Raw genomic sequence first — 15,970 nt, 5'->3', positions numbered from 1 at the left:
AGTACTGCTGGTAGCTGCATAATGCTAAACTACATCTGAACCACATTCAGCAACATCCCGCTTCCTGACGTTTTTAGCTTCCCAAGGACATTCAAATTTTCAGAGGCTGTTGTAGTTATCCTGGAGAAGGAGGGGAAGTGTGTCCTCTCCAGGGTGGCTGTCGGGGGAGGCAGGGGGAGAGGTGTAATTGTGGGCAGTTGCCGCTAGATGGCTCCCGCAGCCCGGGGGTGGTGCCAGGGGCACGGACCGGGCGAGTTTCACGGCCAGCGGTTCCGTCATGTCATTTCATGTCATTTATCGTATCATATCTTATCGGGCAGCATTACAGAGTACTTCAAAATGATAACCTTAGCCCAGACCCCAGAGCTGAGAAACACCAAAGCAGGGAGCGCATGTTGTGAGCAGGGTGTTACATAATGCAGCTCTGAGAACCAGCATGATGACTCAGAGCAAATAAATCAGTATTGTGATCAGCAATTATTAAACTAATATCATGAATGCTTACAGCAAATTTGTCTTAACATACTCTAGTCAGTTATATCAGCTCTTTGAGCCCCACATTGGGTGCTATAAAGGACTGTTGTCATTTAATCCTTTTTGGCAACTAAATACCATGCAGCCACTCACTCACTTCCCTATGTTCCTCCAGTGGCAGGGGAAGGAGAATTGGAAAAAGGTAAAACCTGTGTTTTGGGGTAAGAACAGCTTAATAATTGAAATAAAATAAAATATAATAATTATTGCAATGAAAAACAGAAAGAGAGAGAGGAATAAAACCCAAGAGAAATGATATATGTGTAATGCAGTTGCTCACAACCAGCCCATTCCTGAGCAGCAATCAGTGGCTCCTGTACAGCATCCCCCAGTTTATGCACTGGCCATGACATTCTATTGTATGGAATGTCCCTTTGACCAGCTGGGGTCAGTTCTCCTGGCTGGGATCCATCCTGCCTTCTTGTGCACCTCCTCACTGGCAGAGCATGAGACACTGAAGGGTCCTCGACTTTGCTACTTAGTAACAACCAAAACATGAGCATGTTATCAGCATTATTCTCCTGCTGAACCCAAAACAGAGCACTGTACAAGCTACTAGGTAGAAAAGGAATTCTATCCCAGCTAACCCAGGACAGTAGGGACACATAGAAACTATTATAGGAAGTGATACCTCTTTATATGACCTCACTTCTGGACAAACAATTAAAAAAAATTAAACATAAATTTTGAAAAAGAGCTTAAAAACCATTCAGTTAGGTAGATAAATGGTAATGTGTGTTTGACTTCTTTTGTTGTGTAGACGTTTTCAGTATGCTTTTAAGAAAAGAGAGATTCTTTCCTTCTGACCTATGACATGGTGAATGCAAATTGCTAAATAAAGGTTTGTCTCAGCGTTTTGGGTTTTCTTAAGGAGAACCTTGAAAATGGCAGATACTTTACTAGCATTATTGCTATTTTAAATGCTCAATAAGGACAGAATTTGGACTTCTAATGCATGAATATATAAGAAGCCGAAAAACTCTAATATGGGTAGAGTAGAAGTTAAAGTATATTCCCTTTAAAACAAGTTCAATGCTTCAATTACAGGTGGAAAAAGTTCTGTATTAACAGCACTAATTGTTGGACTTGGTGGAAAAGCCACTGCAACTAACAGAGGTTCTGCATTAAAAATGTTTATTCAGAAAGGAGAAACGTAAGTAAAACTTTAATCTTAAAGTTGGAAATGTAGTTCAGTGATTGTCATTGAAGTTAGCTTATGAGTTTTCTATTTATGCTAGTTTTCTGCATCTTTTTATGGGATCCACCAGGCGTGAATAAAAGGCATGACACTGAAGAGACTGTATTTAAACAACACCTTCCCCCTGAAAAAAACACAACCAAATCCTGAAAACAAAAAACTTCAGAAGTTTTGCCACTAGTATACCTTTATTTCTGAATGTTGTAGTTTGAAACCAACTGGAAATTGAACTCCAAACAGCTGGTCTCTTTCCTCTCCAGTGAGAGAGGGATAAAGGTAGAGATTATGGGTTGAAATAAAAATGTGCTGAAAAAAGCCATCACCGATATAAGGAAAACAAATGCTAACAGCAACAATACTAGTAACAAAAATAATAAAAGAGGGTGATTACAAGCAAAAATCCTCACTGAGTCTGACTCAAGGCAACTGCACCACAGCCCGAGTCCTGCATCTCCTCATCAAGAAAATGGCAAATGGAACTGTCTGTGCCCGTGCTGTGAAAAAAATAAACAATGGTGGACAAATCATTCCCACCCACACTCCCTCCCCAAGCCCAAGACAAGAAAAGCAATGACACACCAACCCCATGGTAGGACTGGAACCACCCCACTGCTTCACTCACCATCCACTTTCCCTGGAATGAAGGAACAAAATGTTGTCACTTCCACTTCCTGTTCTCTTCCAGCTGAAGCTGTGCCCCCAAGGATGATGTGTGGGGCATAGAATAACAACACTCAGGTGGCTCCAGGCTCTGCCCCTCGCAGTAATGGCAAAAAAATGAACTCTGTCCTACCTGAAACTGGGACACTGAGCTAGCTAACATAGTGATGTCCTGTGTATTCCCTGCTCTCATGTAGTAATTTACTCTGCAATTGAATATCCTACAGAAAAATAGAGTTCACTGGAAAAATTCATAGGTGACTAGTTATCGTTGTTTTGCAAGCAGTGAGGTTAATTATTTTTCAGTCTTTCCGGTGAATGAATATACAATATAAAGACCTTGACTTACAGCTGGATACTTAAACATGCGAGAAGTGGATTCATGTGTGCTGTGAGAGTGTGGATAAAGTGTTTAGGGAAACCAATAAAAAGGTAGGAGGTTTAGGAGTTTACATTTCCATGAAGCTGTTATTCAGAGTCCCAGCCTTTTCCTTTCAGAAGTAATTGAGAGTAAAATTGTTGATAGTACTTGCCTTACATGTATTAAGTTTCAACACTCACTTGAAAAAAAAGAAGTAGGAATTTGGAACATTCTTTTCTAGAAGAATGCCTTAAGCATTCCAGTATAGATTACTTTAGTTAGGCTGTAGAAGCCCAACAACTGTTTTGTACAGAAACCAATTTGAAAAAAGGAGAACTACCAAAAAGCAGCTTGATTCTGCAGTGTAAAATGAGGGCACTCTCAGATGAGAAGGGAAGATGGAAGAAATCTCTCACAAATATTTGCTTTTGGCTTATTATTTAGGTGAAGCATAGGAGGTGCAAGCAGTCAGTGTGTCTGTCTTATGGAGAAGAGGGCTGGAGTATCTGGCAGTGTTTGATTCCATACCATCCATGTCATGGCGGGGCCGTGGTGTCAGCACAAGGAACCCAGGGCTGAAAGCAGAAGGATTGCTTTTGTTTTTGCCAGGCTCAAAGGAGGGGTGTGTAGGTTTCAGGGTCAGCCCAGCAGACTTTGCCCCTCTCTGCTTGTGGCAGTCTGTCTTGGCTTAGAGACAGATTTAGGAGAAAACACCCTGAAATGAGTGTCTCCTCTGAAGAGAATGGCTTCAGTAATCCTTTTTGCCAATGAGAAAATGAATACCAGTGGCTGAAAGTGAAAACAACCCTTGTTTATTAACTAACAAAGTGCCCACACAGCACGGGAAAAAGCTGAATAAATGCTAGATATTGAACTTTCAGAACCTTACCCTTCCCCCCAACAGCAAAACAAAGAAACCTCAAAATACCAGGGGAAGAAATAAACGGGCTGGCCATGTGGCAGAGGGGGGCAAAGTGGCAGCTGGCTTTTGTCTCAGGGAAGAGGAAAAAGTTCATGCAGCAGCTTGGGCAAAACAGGTGGGAACCTGTTGAATCTCTGGCATTGATCCCCTCCTCGCAGCAAATGAAGCTGGTGGATCTTGGTGTCCTTTCTCTTGTTGGCTCATCTTTGCCCGAGATTTTGGGCTGGCTGGAGTGGCCCCCGCTGCCAGTCTCAGTGATTATCTGATCTCAGACCAAAACCAGGCTGAAACAGTTCAAGAAAAAACAAACAAACAAAAAACCCTGCAGAAGGATTGCTGCTGCTGTCCAGGGGAAGCTTGGGGTCGGGGGAAAAAGGGAATCTTGCTTAAGCTACTAAAAATGGAGTTAGCTGAGCAACAAAGTAACCGCTGCTCTCCACAGCACCCAGGACGCTGAAGAGTGAGTCTTGGAGCACAAAGTCCGCACAGGAGCTCCCAAAAGCTCCCACCCCTCTTCTTGACCCACCTTAAAGCCACAGCAGCCATTTCTGAGGATAAAGCAGACAATCAGGAATAGAGCATCATTATAAAATCACCCAGGACACAGCCCCTTTCCTCTTCCTCCGAGCCATAGCTTTTTTGGTTTGGTGCCGAAACATCACTGGGAAGCCCAAGATGCCGCTCAGAGAAAAAGGAAAGGGAGGTGGTGCCTTGAGAGGCTACACAGAACACAGACTAGACAGTGTTAAAGGAATAAAGTAGGTATTTACTATAAGGCCTTCAAAGGATACACCTTGGGCAGTACAAGAGCCCGGCCATGGCTACACCCAAGATGGATGACAGGTCACATGTTTTCACACTTTTGCAAGTTTTGGTCCATTTACATATTGGGGTTAATTGTCCAATTACAGCTTCAGGTTGTGAAGTCCCATCATCCCAGATTGTTCTCCTCAGCTGTTGTTTATACTTTCTGGGTCTGAAGCTGTAAGGTTGCCCTTGGCTGGAAAAGGATTGTTTTGTCTAACTACCCTGTGAGGAGAACTTGCCAATACTTTATATGAAGTTCAGAGTTATCTACCAATGCAGTACAGAATCTGGAAAATATGAAATCTAGAACTTAAGGCATCAGAGGGAACAACAGCAGCACGGAGCCACCGCAGCCACTGCAGCAGCGCTGCCAAACACTCCAGTCCCTCTTGTGCTCAGTCAGGCACAGGAAAAGAGTCCCCTGGCCTGTTTCAGAGCCTTGTCAGGTCCCACCAGGTTTTATCTTGTCCCTATTTTTCCGTTGCTTTTGGGCTGGGGAAGGGGAAAGTTAAACCATGAGCATCCCTGACATAGTGCCTTTGCTTTCTCATGCATTAACTATATGGTCCAGTTGGCATTTTGCTTTTGTCTGGAAAACCATGCCAGGTGCTGTCTTGGGGAAGCATTTCTGTTTGATGGTGAATACACTTCAGTGGGTAAAACTCTCTCTGGTTTGTACACTCCTGTTAGTATTGTTGTGATTTGGAGATTTTGCAGTAAATTGTAATTCTGTCTTACAATCTCTCCTGTTGTTTCCTCCACTGTGGGAAGGGGGTGGAGGAAGGGGGGCAGCTTGAGTGTTTTGTTTTTTTTCCTGCTGGGTTTTAAACCAGCAATGTGTCTAATGCTGTTATGGCTCAAGTCAAATAAATACATGTTCTTCTGGTTGGTACTATGACTGACTTGCAGCTGTGACCTGTTGGACACATGACAATTTGTATGGAAAATTAAAATGCTTTGATTTTTTTTTTGTTGTTGTTGTTGTTGTTTTTGGATTAGAGATTAATTTTAGTTGTCTTTTCATTATTTTTGTTACTTTTTTTTAGTTCTGCACATATTTCCATAACTTTGAGAAACCAAGGAAGAGATGCATTTAAACCAGAATTGTATGGTACATCTATTACTGTGAACCAGCGCATCAACCAGGATGGAAGCAGAACTTGCAAACTGAGAAGCAAATCTGGTTGGTGGGAGTTTGCTTTGGTCTCAGTCTTAGAAGTTCTCTAAACTTATTCATGGCTTTGAATGCCTTGATGTTATAAAGGATGATGTTTCTCTTTTCATAAAATCATTCAAGGATGAGGACAATGTCCCTTTTTTTTTTGTTTTATCCCAAACAAAGAATATTTTAGTATGTCAAAAGTATTATGCATTTAGTGATATGTATTGTTTAGTATGTCAGGTGTTACATTATGTATTTGTTTTTACAAAAAAATGCTTATGTGGTGAGGCTGAACATAGTTTTTTTAGTCTTTTTTTGAAGTTTTATTGAATTTACTGATTTATCTAAATTCTGTCACAGAGGATTTGAGATAAAGAAGGACTTCAATTAGAAATCTTTCTGTGCAGGTGCAAATATATTGAAAAAAATAATAATTTAAAAAACCTCCTAACCAATGCTTCTTATTTAGAACTAAGTCTGTGTTACAAAAAGATTGATCTCATTTTTCACATTTTCTACAATGAACAAAAGACTGGCACATTGTACTTATTGATATTTTTCCTTTCTTTTTTTACCATTAGGGGCCGTAATTTCTTCAAAGAAAGAGGAACTCATAGGAATACTGGATCACTTTAATATACAGGTAGTTGTTGTAGTTATTTAAATTCTGTGCAATTTAAGAAGATGTTGGCATGTGATATTATAATTTTTCAATTAAAAAGAAATGTACTGTTCTTTAAAGGAAAAGTTTTCACCTCTTCCCTGTTATTTAAAGATCAAATTAATCAGCAAAAGGAAAATTGAAATATATACCTCATGCAATGCAGAATAGGATTCTGTCCCAGACAGATAAGTATTTGCTGTCATCTGTGACCTGTGAGTCATGTATCCTGTTGGTAAAAGTCTTGACATACTTTCTTTTGTATCTGGAGAGTTTTTTTCTGCTAATTATTTCAGTTCTTGCTGTTTCAGAAATTTAAGTGTGATTTTACTGCCTAAGAGATTAATAAAAGATCAGGTACTGCATATGGAGTTTAAAATACTCAACATACTTAGACTTTCAAATAATAAAAATGTCAGTTAGTATGTATTGATTTTATTTTGTGGCAACATCTGGAAGAATATGAGTCAATTAATTGCATTTATTGCAATACTTGGATACAACAAGAATTTCCAATACTGATTTTGTTAAATAAATGGAACTTACAGGTACTTTTTTTAGAGAACTCATGTATGCTCTTAGAAGCAGTTCCTTAGTTCTCCTTGCTGTGGTTCTATTTTGTACTTGATCTTGTTGAGTTTTTTAATTTTCTGTTTGTTATTTGTTTTGTTTGTTATGTTTTGATTTTTTTGAAGACTTGAGAGGATTAAATCTTGATTTCTAAACCTTAGCTTATTACTAAGTGGCAAGACTGGAACAGGGTGCTCACTTTCATGGATTTGCAGTTGTATGGTAACTTGTAATTAAAATAAAAAGAATTTTTTTTTTGCAGGTAGATAATCCTGTGTCTATTTTAACCCAAGAGATGAGCAAACAGTTTTTACAGACTAAAAATGAAGGTGACAAATACAAGGTAAGAAAAACAATTTGACATTGTCATAAAACATTGAAATCCTGATTGCAAATTTTTAGAACATTTGGGAAAAAACTCCAAAATCCTTAATTTTAATAACTTGCTTTGGGTAACTCAGGTTAGTAGCTAAATACCACACAGCCACTCCTTCCCTTCTGTGCTGCCCCCAAGCTTGGGATGGGAGAACGGGAAATGAAGAGTAAAAGTAAAAAAATTAGAGTGATGAGGTGAAAATTGTATAATACCTGAAGGGAAAGCTGGAAGGGGAGAGAAAGAAAGTGGAACAAAATAAGAGATGCAAAGGCAGTCTCTTGCCACCTCCTGTTGGTACACTGAGGCCCAGCCAGTGTCCAAGCAAAAGATGGTTAGTCCCCTTGAACTCTCTCTTACCTGCTTTTATTGCTGAGCATGACTCTGCTGGTTTAGAGCTGGGCTAGAGTTAATTTTCTTCATGGCAGCCTGTATAGGGCTATGTTGTGGATTTGTGCTGAAAACAGTCGTGATAATGTGGAGATGGTTTTATTACTGCTGGGCTGGGCTTACACAGAATCAAGGCATTTTCTTCTTTTTCCACGGCTCCAGCAAGGAGGCTGGGGGTGCACAAGGAGTTGAGAGGGGTCACATCCAGGACAGATGACCCCAGCTGACAAAAGGGATGTATATCCCAGACCATGTGGCATCATGCTCAGCATATAGAGCTGGGGGAAGAAGAAGGAATTGGGGGATGTTTTGAATGATGGGTTTGTCCTCCCAAGTCACTGTTAGTCATGATGGAGCCCTGCTTTCCTGGGAATGGCTGAACACCTGCCTGCCCTGGGAAGTGATGAATGAATTCCTTGTTTTGCTTGGCTTCCGTTTGCAGCTTTTGCTTTATTAAACTATTTCTATCTCAACCTGTGTGCTTCCTTGCTTTTACTTTTCTGACTTTCTTCCCTATCACACCCCAAAGGAGAGTGAGTGGCTGGAGCTAAACCATCACAATGACATTTTCTGAGGTGGCATATCTCTTTGGCTGCTTGGGATCATCTGCCTGGTTGTATCCCTCCCAATGTCTTGCACACTGTGCCAGTCTGTTCACTGGGAGGGCAGAGTGAGAAACAGGAGACTCCAGTGCAACAGCTGAAATATGAGTGTGCAGTCAGTAGTGTTTTGATCACACGTCTAAAATACAACAAGTGTAACAGTTGCTGTAAGGAAACTTAAGTCCATCCTAACCAGAGCCAGTGCACTGTCTGATTGCACCAATCATCCCCTTGCACAAACAATATTTTTGAAGATTAGTCTCTGAAGAGATGGATACATTTAAATTTTAGGGCACTGCTGAGTTTGTTCATTATTCAGAAATACTCCTGTTGGAAATGCATGTTTTAAGTCACCCGAAGAACCACTGGCAAAAGGTATCAGCAAAAGCAGATTTAATATTAAAGTGAAAGTGTGGTGACGTTTGTTGGCAAGGTTCACTCTCCTACTTATATAGATGCACAAGAGGAAAATTGGACTAAAACCTGAAATCAATCAATCTAATATCAAAATCAGCCTAAAATAATTTACATGGAGGTTCAAATGGGAAAAAACTAAAGATAAAAAGAAGTAAGGGAGACCTTCCCATCAAGTCACAAGGTTCAGAATGGACCCCTTTGCCAAATTTAGCTCTGGTCTTGGCCACAGTTTAGGCCTAAAGGTTTGACAGTGTCAAAGCTTAACTATCAGATGTAACAGAGATTTAAACAATTTAACAGAAGATTCTTACAGAGTTTGCAACAGCACAGTGGTAACTCACTCACAGGCCTAATTTTCTTACTAATCTAAGTACTTAGAATCTTAAGAAATAGTCATAATACAGTGGCTATACCATATGCGCACTTGTATGTAAACAGACCTAAAGAGTACATACAAGTTGTATACCTGTGAAAAATTCCCCTGGAGCTCAGAGAAGTACTCAAGTCAAATGCCTTTGGATCTTCTCAGAGGGTGAAGGTTGATCCTTGAGGCGTAGGGGGTATCAGCCCTCTGTCAGCTTTTGGCAGCAGTCCTCCAAGTAAACTTGGGAGTTCTCTGGCTCACAGTGGTGTCTTATTTAAAGGGAGATGCTGTCACAGCCTGCTGTGGTCCAGGAGAGCTCAGTGGGTCTCACTTGGGACCATTGTTTATAGGGTCACAAGAGAGTGGTCTTCAGTCATAGTAATTTCCTGTCTTGACCACAATTTAGGTCAGTAACTTGTTTTGAAAATTCAGTAACAAAAACATTGTTTCGTTTGAGTTGTTAGTCGGGCAAGAAAGAAGTTTCAAAGGCTCTTGATAAGGAAGAGGAGCTTGTCAGACAGTATAAGTTCCTGGGAGTAGAGAGCGTTTCTGATAAACTTAAGAGGAGCTGAGCAGAGCTTCTGTTCATCAAGGCTGGAGCCTAAGAAACATTTCAAATAACACATTGCAGCCTGAGGAGGAGGTGGAAGTTGTACCACCACAACCTGACCAGATTTTTCACTTTGGATATTATTCAGCATGCAGGGATGTTGGGATGAATGGTCTTTCTGTTGTAATTATTGCAGATAATTAGATAAGGTGCTGATCTCATATCTACATCTTTTTATTCCTTTTCAGTTTTTTATGAAGGCAACTCAGCTGGAACAAATGAAAGAAGATTATTCAGTTATTGGGAAAACTAAAAAAAATATCCATGTTCAGATAGAACAAGGGGAAGAGGTATGTAAAAGTTAAAGTAATTATTGGGACAGATCTGAGCAGTGAAGAAAGTACGGAAGCTAAACTGTATAGTTTTGGTTTTATTATGTCTCAGTGACATTAAATTACAAAAAACGCAAATCCTTCTAAAAATTATATCACAGCTTTTTGCAGTCATTGAACCCCTGTTTTCTTTTTTAAGCGTCTTGAAGAACTTAAGAAGCATTATTTGGAAAAGAAGGAAGTTTTCAAAAGCATTGCATTCGTGAATGACATGCAAAGTCGTCTCAAAGATTTGAAACATCAAATGGCATGGGCAGTGGTAAATGTCTTGTTAAAATATGTTTGTTCATGTGAAATGTGCTTCAGTCCCAGTGTGCTGTGGATATGCTAATATAGGCTTCTCTTTAGGTGAGTGAGATGGAAAAAGAAATAGAACTGCTTGAAGAAGATGTCAGAGCTGAAGAAGGAAATACAGAGTTTCTTCAGAAGGTAGAAGAATGCCAGGTACATATATGGTCTAAACCATTTATCACTCTACCTGTAGTCACCCCCCAAGTCAGAAATCTGTTCTGAAGGTTTGCTTGAGTATCATTGCCTTTAGAAACAGTCAGTGATTTCAGGAGACCTATGGAAGTTTTGGGATGGTTCTTAAGACTTTTGTAAGCAGCAAGAAAGAACAATTTTGTCATACATTCTGATTTACGTATGAAACACATTTTGTGCGGAGAAACAGGCATCATTATTTTCAATCTAGAATCATAGAATAGTGTGGATGGGAGGAGACCTTAAAGATTATCCAGGTCCAGCCCCTCTGCCATGGGCAGGGACGTGTTCCACTGGATCAGGCTGCTCAAAGCTGCATCCCTGGCACTGGACACTTCCAGGAATGGGATATCCACAACTTCTCTGGGAAGCCTGTGCCATTGCCTCACTACCCCCAAAGTAAAGCGTTCATTCCATATATGTAACCTAAATTTCCCCTCTTTAAATAAGTTTAAACTTATTTAAACTTTAAATTAATTAATTTATTAAATTTATTCCTTGTCGTATCAATACAGATGAGGAGTCCCTTTCCAGCTTCCTTGTAGGCCCCCTTCAGGTACCAAAAGGCTGCTGTGAGGTCTTCATGCAGCCTCCATTTCTCCAGGCTGAACAGCCCAAAACTTTTCAGTCTATTAAAACTCCTCCAAGCTTTCTTTGTTAGCACTTATTTTCCTTTCTTAAAAAAAAGTGTTTTAAGGGTTTTTTTCCTTTTTTTAAAAAGTATTTGTTTCACAATTGAGGCATTTTTGCTTTATGTTCAACATTTCTATGTAGCAATGAAGGAACATTGTCGAGATGCTGCTTTCATTTCTTTTGATGTCACAGTGCTTGACCTTATTGTCTTAAGAGTCCTGTGTTTGAGTAAACCTTGAGACAGAAAAAGGGATTGCTGTCTGCATCACAGATTTGGTAGTCTGTTGATTTCTCAAGAATGAATATTTATTATGAATTTTCATCTTAGCATATCCATAGTGGCAGTGACTTGCTTTATTTTTTTAAACCCAATAAAACTCAAACAATTGAGATGGATCCTTTTGAGAGACATTTGTCCTGTAACATTAAGAGGTTTTTGAAGAAAATTTTGTTCCATTACTACCTGTTTTGTTGTTTTTTCACCAAAGGCAAAAGTTAATGAAGCAGAAAAAAAGTACAAAGCAATACAAGACAAATTGATAACAGTAAGTGAAGAAGCACAAGCCCTTCATCCACAGTGTATTTCTTTGAAGGCTGAAGTGCAGGCAAAAAGAAAAGCAGTCCATGAAACTGAGGTAGGCAAAAAAACCCCAAACAAACCTTTCAAAGTTCATACCAGTTTAGAGCTTTAAGTTTGTCCATGCTCTGCCCGTCTGTAATTCTACACCTGTGCCTTGGCTTTTTGAGTCTGTAGTGGAGTTTGGAACAGGTGGAATTTTCTGGCTGACTGGAAAGTAGTGGGGGCCCTGGTGTTTATGTCTTGACATAGTTACTAAACAGTGTTAAGTTTAATTCAAAGTAAATAAATAGATGTAATTTTTGAAAATCAAGTTATGTTTGTCTGGTTTGGTGCAGTTCAGTATTTACTCAAAACTGAAGTTCTTTCAGAAATTATTTCTTCTATTTCTTAAACTACTGTATCCTGTTTCCTTGATAGATTGTTTACAATCGTTCCAAAACAGAGTTAAAACGTCTGGAAAAAGACAGTCAACAGCTATCTAAACGAATTGAAGAACTGAAAAACTGGTAAATACAGATACAATGATTATAGTGTATGTTTATTAAGATACAGGTGGAAAATAAGTGAGCTTTTCTGATTAATGAGAAAACTTGCAGTAATACAAAATATTTATTCAGTCTTTAGCAGGGTCCAGTTAAATACCTGAATATTTCTGATCCTGCTTCTTCACATACCAAGATTTTGACTAGAATATCAAAAGAAGAGGCAACTGGGTAGCAAAAGTGCTTTCTTGTTGGTTGGTTGGTTGGTTGGTTGGATATTTGTTTGGTTTGGGGTTGTTTTGTTTTGCTTTTGGTGATAATAGATATTCTCTAGCTTCCCATGGTAGTACAAAACAAATATGTCTTAAACTAAATGTGATAGGAATGTAACTGGGGGGGGGGAGTTACATGTGATTAGAAATTTTTAAAAAATATATTTAAAATTTGCTATATTGCTATGTAGATCTTGCAAGTTAACAGAACCTTAAATGTAACTGATGAATAAATCTTCTGCACGCTACAAGTAATAAAATTCATGTCAGTTGTAAAGCATCAGTATGGTTGTAAAATAACAGACGTGTGCTCTTTTCTAGTGCTAATCAGGTTTCAGAGCCTGAGAAATTGGAAAGACAAAGGAGAATTGCATACCTTAGGGAACAGTTAAAGACATTCCATGATGAAGAAATAATGATTGGTCAGCAGGTGGATCAGTTTCAGCAGGCTATATCTAAGTGTTGGGAAGAACATTCTAGACTCGGGTAAGTTATGCTTTTTGCATGTAATTGTTTACCTCTGTTCCAAGTCAGAGAGAATCCCTTCTTTTATGTATCTCTTCCTATGTATCTATGATCCCTGATCTGTTAAGCTCCAGTTTCTTTTTCACATTATAAGAGAATAGATACATGTAGTAGTAATTACTGCTTCTACAGTTAAGGAGGATTCAGAGAGGCTTTGAGGCTAAGTGATTCAAATACTAGTTTAGCCCAAGATAGAAAAAACAAAATACTCTGGCTTTGATTTGGAAACCTGAACTTGAACAATGATTATCAGAGGGGATTATGGCAATGTCAGTTATTGTCTTAAAGGATTTGAGAATTGTTCCTTATTGCACCTGGTGTTTTAGTTTAAATGCCTCTTATTAGTTATTGTAACCAGTGCTTACTGTGTGTTTTGTTGAAGATCTTTGAAGACAGTGAAATTGAAGGATATAATTAAATAAAATAAATAAAATAAAATAAATTTATTATAATTTGTTAGAAATAAAAGTCTTGTAGAACTGTTGCAAAGTAGTAATTTTCTCTTTCTTTTTTTCCTCATGTTTCTGGAAACTAGAAAAATATTATTGCATGTGTGAACCTACCTTTACATTGAACTACTGACATCTTGATACAGAATGCTATTAGTAATTGAAAAACAAGGCTTTATAGTAATTTTGGTGCACTTTAGGCTCTATAACTACTGAGAAAAAAATCTGTTACCTTAGGAGAGAAAGAAGTGAAGTGCAACAAGCACTGGATGCCCAGCAGAAACAGCTGAGAGACCTGAAAGATAGTAAAACAAACACTTTGAAAAGATTTGGACCACATATACCAGCATTTATTGAAGCAGTTGAAGTAGCCTATAGACAAAAACAGTTCAAAAAGAAACCTCTTGGACCTTTGGGTAAGAATAATTGCTGAAACATATTTTCTTATGGTATATTTTTGTATGGCTGCTACTGTAAATAGTGGTCTTTAAGGAAAATTTTGTTCTTTAAGGACCTTTAGATAGACCTTTTTCTTCTGTACTTCCTGGACTAAAGTTTTATCCTGGTATGTTATCTTTTGCTTCTGTCATGCACTCACTAACAGCTTGTGGCTTTCCTCATTTTCCAACTGGTTTTGTTGAGGTATTTTACGATGGTAAACTTTCAGTGCATCCCTCCAACTCCCCCATATGCTCAAAGCATCAGAGAACTGTGCTTTGACTACTTGTCCCTCAGTGGATAGCACTGTCCAAATCTTGGACAGATTTTGTTCAAAATGTCCCATGGCTGACTTGTGGGTTTGTCAAACTTGAGATGTTTTGCATGGAACAAGTCAGACAGACCCAACTGACATTTTCTTGGGAAGCTGGCTTTTTATTTGTCTATTGTCCAGCTCTGACAGTGGCTGATACTTTCAGTTTGTGAATAGGAGGAAACGTTTCAGCATATTCTGAATGTAAAGTACATGGCATTTACTGCAGGGTAAGAATGTGCAAACGTGTGCTACTGAAGACAGGTGATATAATGGAAATCTTCATGTTTGTCTAATTTGCAGTATAGTTGTTCCACTGCCTTCATCCTTAAAGCATTAAATTGTTGATAAGCTATCTTTGCCTCGATACATTTCTGCTCAGCTGCCATAAAATTGGCACCTAATGGAAGAAAACATAGGCCTCCAGCTATGTGTAGGTGTCTCTAGGCAGAGAAATTCTATGTTTGTGTTCTCAGGTCTCTTGTAGAGTCTTTTAACTTTTAGTCAACCTCTTAATTTTTTTTTTCTACGTGTGAGAAAAATTTATTTTAGACTCTTAAAAAGCACTGCAATATAACAAAACAAGAACCTTGAATGGTAAAAATGCTCTATGGAATATTCTGTCACAGAACACATACCTAAAGCCTTGCTTCTTGTGTTTATTTAGGTGCTTTGATTCATCCAAAAGATCCTGAACTGATCTTGGCTATTGAATCCTGTTTAAAAGGCCTACTTCAGGCATTTTGCTGTGATAATCATAGTGATGAAAGGACTCTGCAGTTACTGATGTCAAAATATTATGCACGTGGACATAGACCTCAAATAATTGTAAATAAATTTCAGGATAGAATTTATGATACTAGTCAGAAGTAAGTATGTTTTGAATTTTATTGCTTAGCCTTGATGGTTGAAAAGAACTATTTGTAATTTTTTTTTTATTTGAGGAATCTCATGTGAGTTTTATGAATGATGTTTTCCTTTCTTTTCTTCAGAGCTGTTCATCATCCAGAATTCCCATCAGTTCTGACAGCATTGGAAATAGATAATCCAGTGGTTGCCAATTGTTTGATCGATATGAGGGGTATAGAAAGAGTCCTGCTGATTAAAGTAAGGCTTTATTCTCCCTGTTGACCTTTAAAGAAATGTGTGGAGCATTTCTGACACCTTCACTGGTGGTGTCTGTAGTGGATAAAACAGGTAGAGGAAGTTATGCTCCCCTCTCTGCCCCATGTGTTTCAGGACCTTCCCTGTTTGTTTCTGGGTTCTTTGCCACTACCTTTCTGGGCCTCTAAGTGTAGTTTCCCGGTTTGAGTAGTCCATGTGTGTGTAATCAGCCTCCTAACTGATGGCTCTGTCTCATGTCTCTGTGTTGATTGGTGGGTTCAGGATGTGCCAGGTTTGCGTAGTCTGGGAGTTACAAGAATTTGCAACCCACTCGTGCCAGTTGTACCTAGCAGCTGGTAGCTAAGTTTTCTGACACTATCTGATTTCTGTTCTTAATTGATTTTTGATTTTCTGTTAGTACTGAAGACACCAGCTTCTGCAGATAAGATTACAGGTAAAATGTTCAAAGATAAAAATAAGGTGTATATGTTTTTATTTAGAGAAGCCAGGGTATTCTCTGAGTAAGCAGAACTAATGCTACTTATTTTTATGAATTTTATTTTTCTCCAAAATGTCTTGTCCCAGTTTATCCTCTGACATTCTTACTGGAAAGAGTCAGTTCATGCTCTGTCTAAAGCAGAGCTGACTGTTTATCAAGCATGGCTGTCACTGAATGGGTTACATAACAGCTGAACTTCATGGGCTTTTCTCATGGCAGGAATGTTGGG

The 15,970-nt window shown here is 38.8% G+C and overlaps 1 protein-coding gene across 3 annotated transcripts in view; it reads left to right on the top strand.

Annotated features, from left to right (window-relative positions):
* Positions 1 to 15,970, top strand: part of SMC6 (structural maintenance of chromosomes 6) — a 38,005-nt gene that overhangs the window by 8,167 nt on the left and 13,868 nt on the right. For all 3 annotated transcript variants that reach the window (XM_083858492.1, XM_083858493.1, XM_083858494.1), the window contains exons 5-17: positions 1,582 to 1,687; positions 5,529 to 5,665; positions 6,226 to 6,287; positions 7,138 to 7,218; positions 9,820 to 9,921; positions 10,103 to 10,222; positions 10,312 to 10,407; positions 11,568 to 11,714; positions 12,077 to 12,165; positions 12,735 to 12,899; positions 13,625 to 13,803; positions 14,806 to 15,007; positions 15,131 to 15,245. In XM_083858492.1, the coding sequence (XP_083714618.1) occupies positions 1,582 to 1,687; positions 5,529 to 5,665; positions 6,226 to 6,287; positions 7,138 to 7,218; positions 9,820 to 9,921; positions 10,103 to 10,222; positions 10,312 to 10,407; positions 11,568 to 11,714; positions 12,077 to 12,165; positions 12,735 to 12,899; positions 13,625 to 13,803; positions 14,806 to 15,007; positions 15,131 to 15,245 (1,601 nt within the window). The remainder of the gene's footprint in view (positions 1 to 1,581; positions 1,688 to 5,528; positions 5,666 to 6,225; positions 6,288 to 7,137; positions 7,219 to 9,819; positions 9,922 to 10,102; positions 10,223 to 10,311; positions 10,408 to 11,567; positions 11,715 to 12,076; positions 12,166 to 12,734; positions 12,900 to 13,624; positions 13,804 to 14,805; positions 15,008 to 15,130; positions 15,246 to 15,970) is intronic.

The sequence above is a fragment of the Zosterops lateralis genome (assembly GCF_965231275.1).
Source record: "Zosterops lateralis genome assembly, chromosome: 3".
NCBI lineage: Eukaryota > Metazoa > Chordata > Aves > Passeriformes > Zosteropidae > Zosterops > Zosterops lateralis.
Note: the sequence above shows the minus strand (reverse complement) of the source record. Positions and strands in the feature narration are given on the sequence as shown.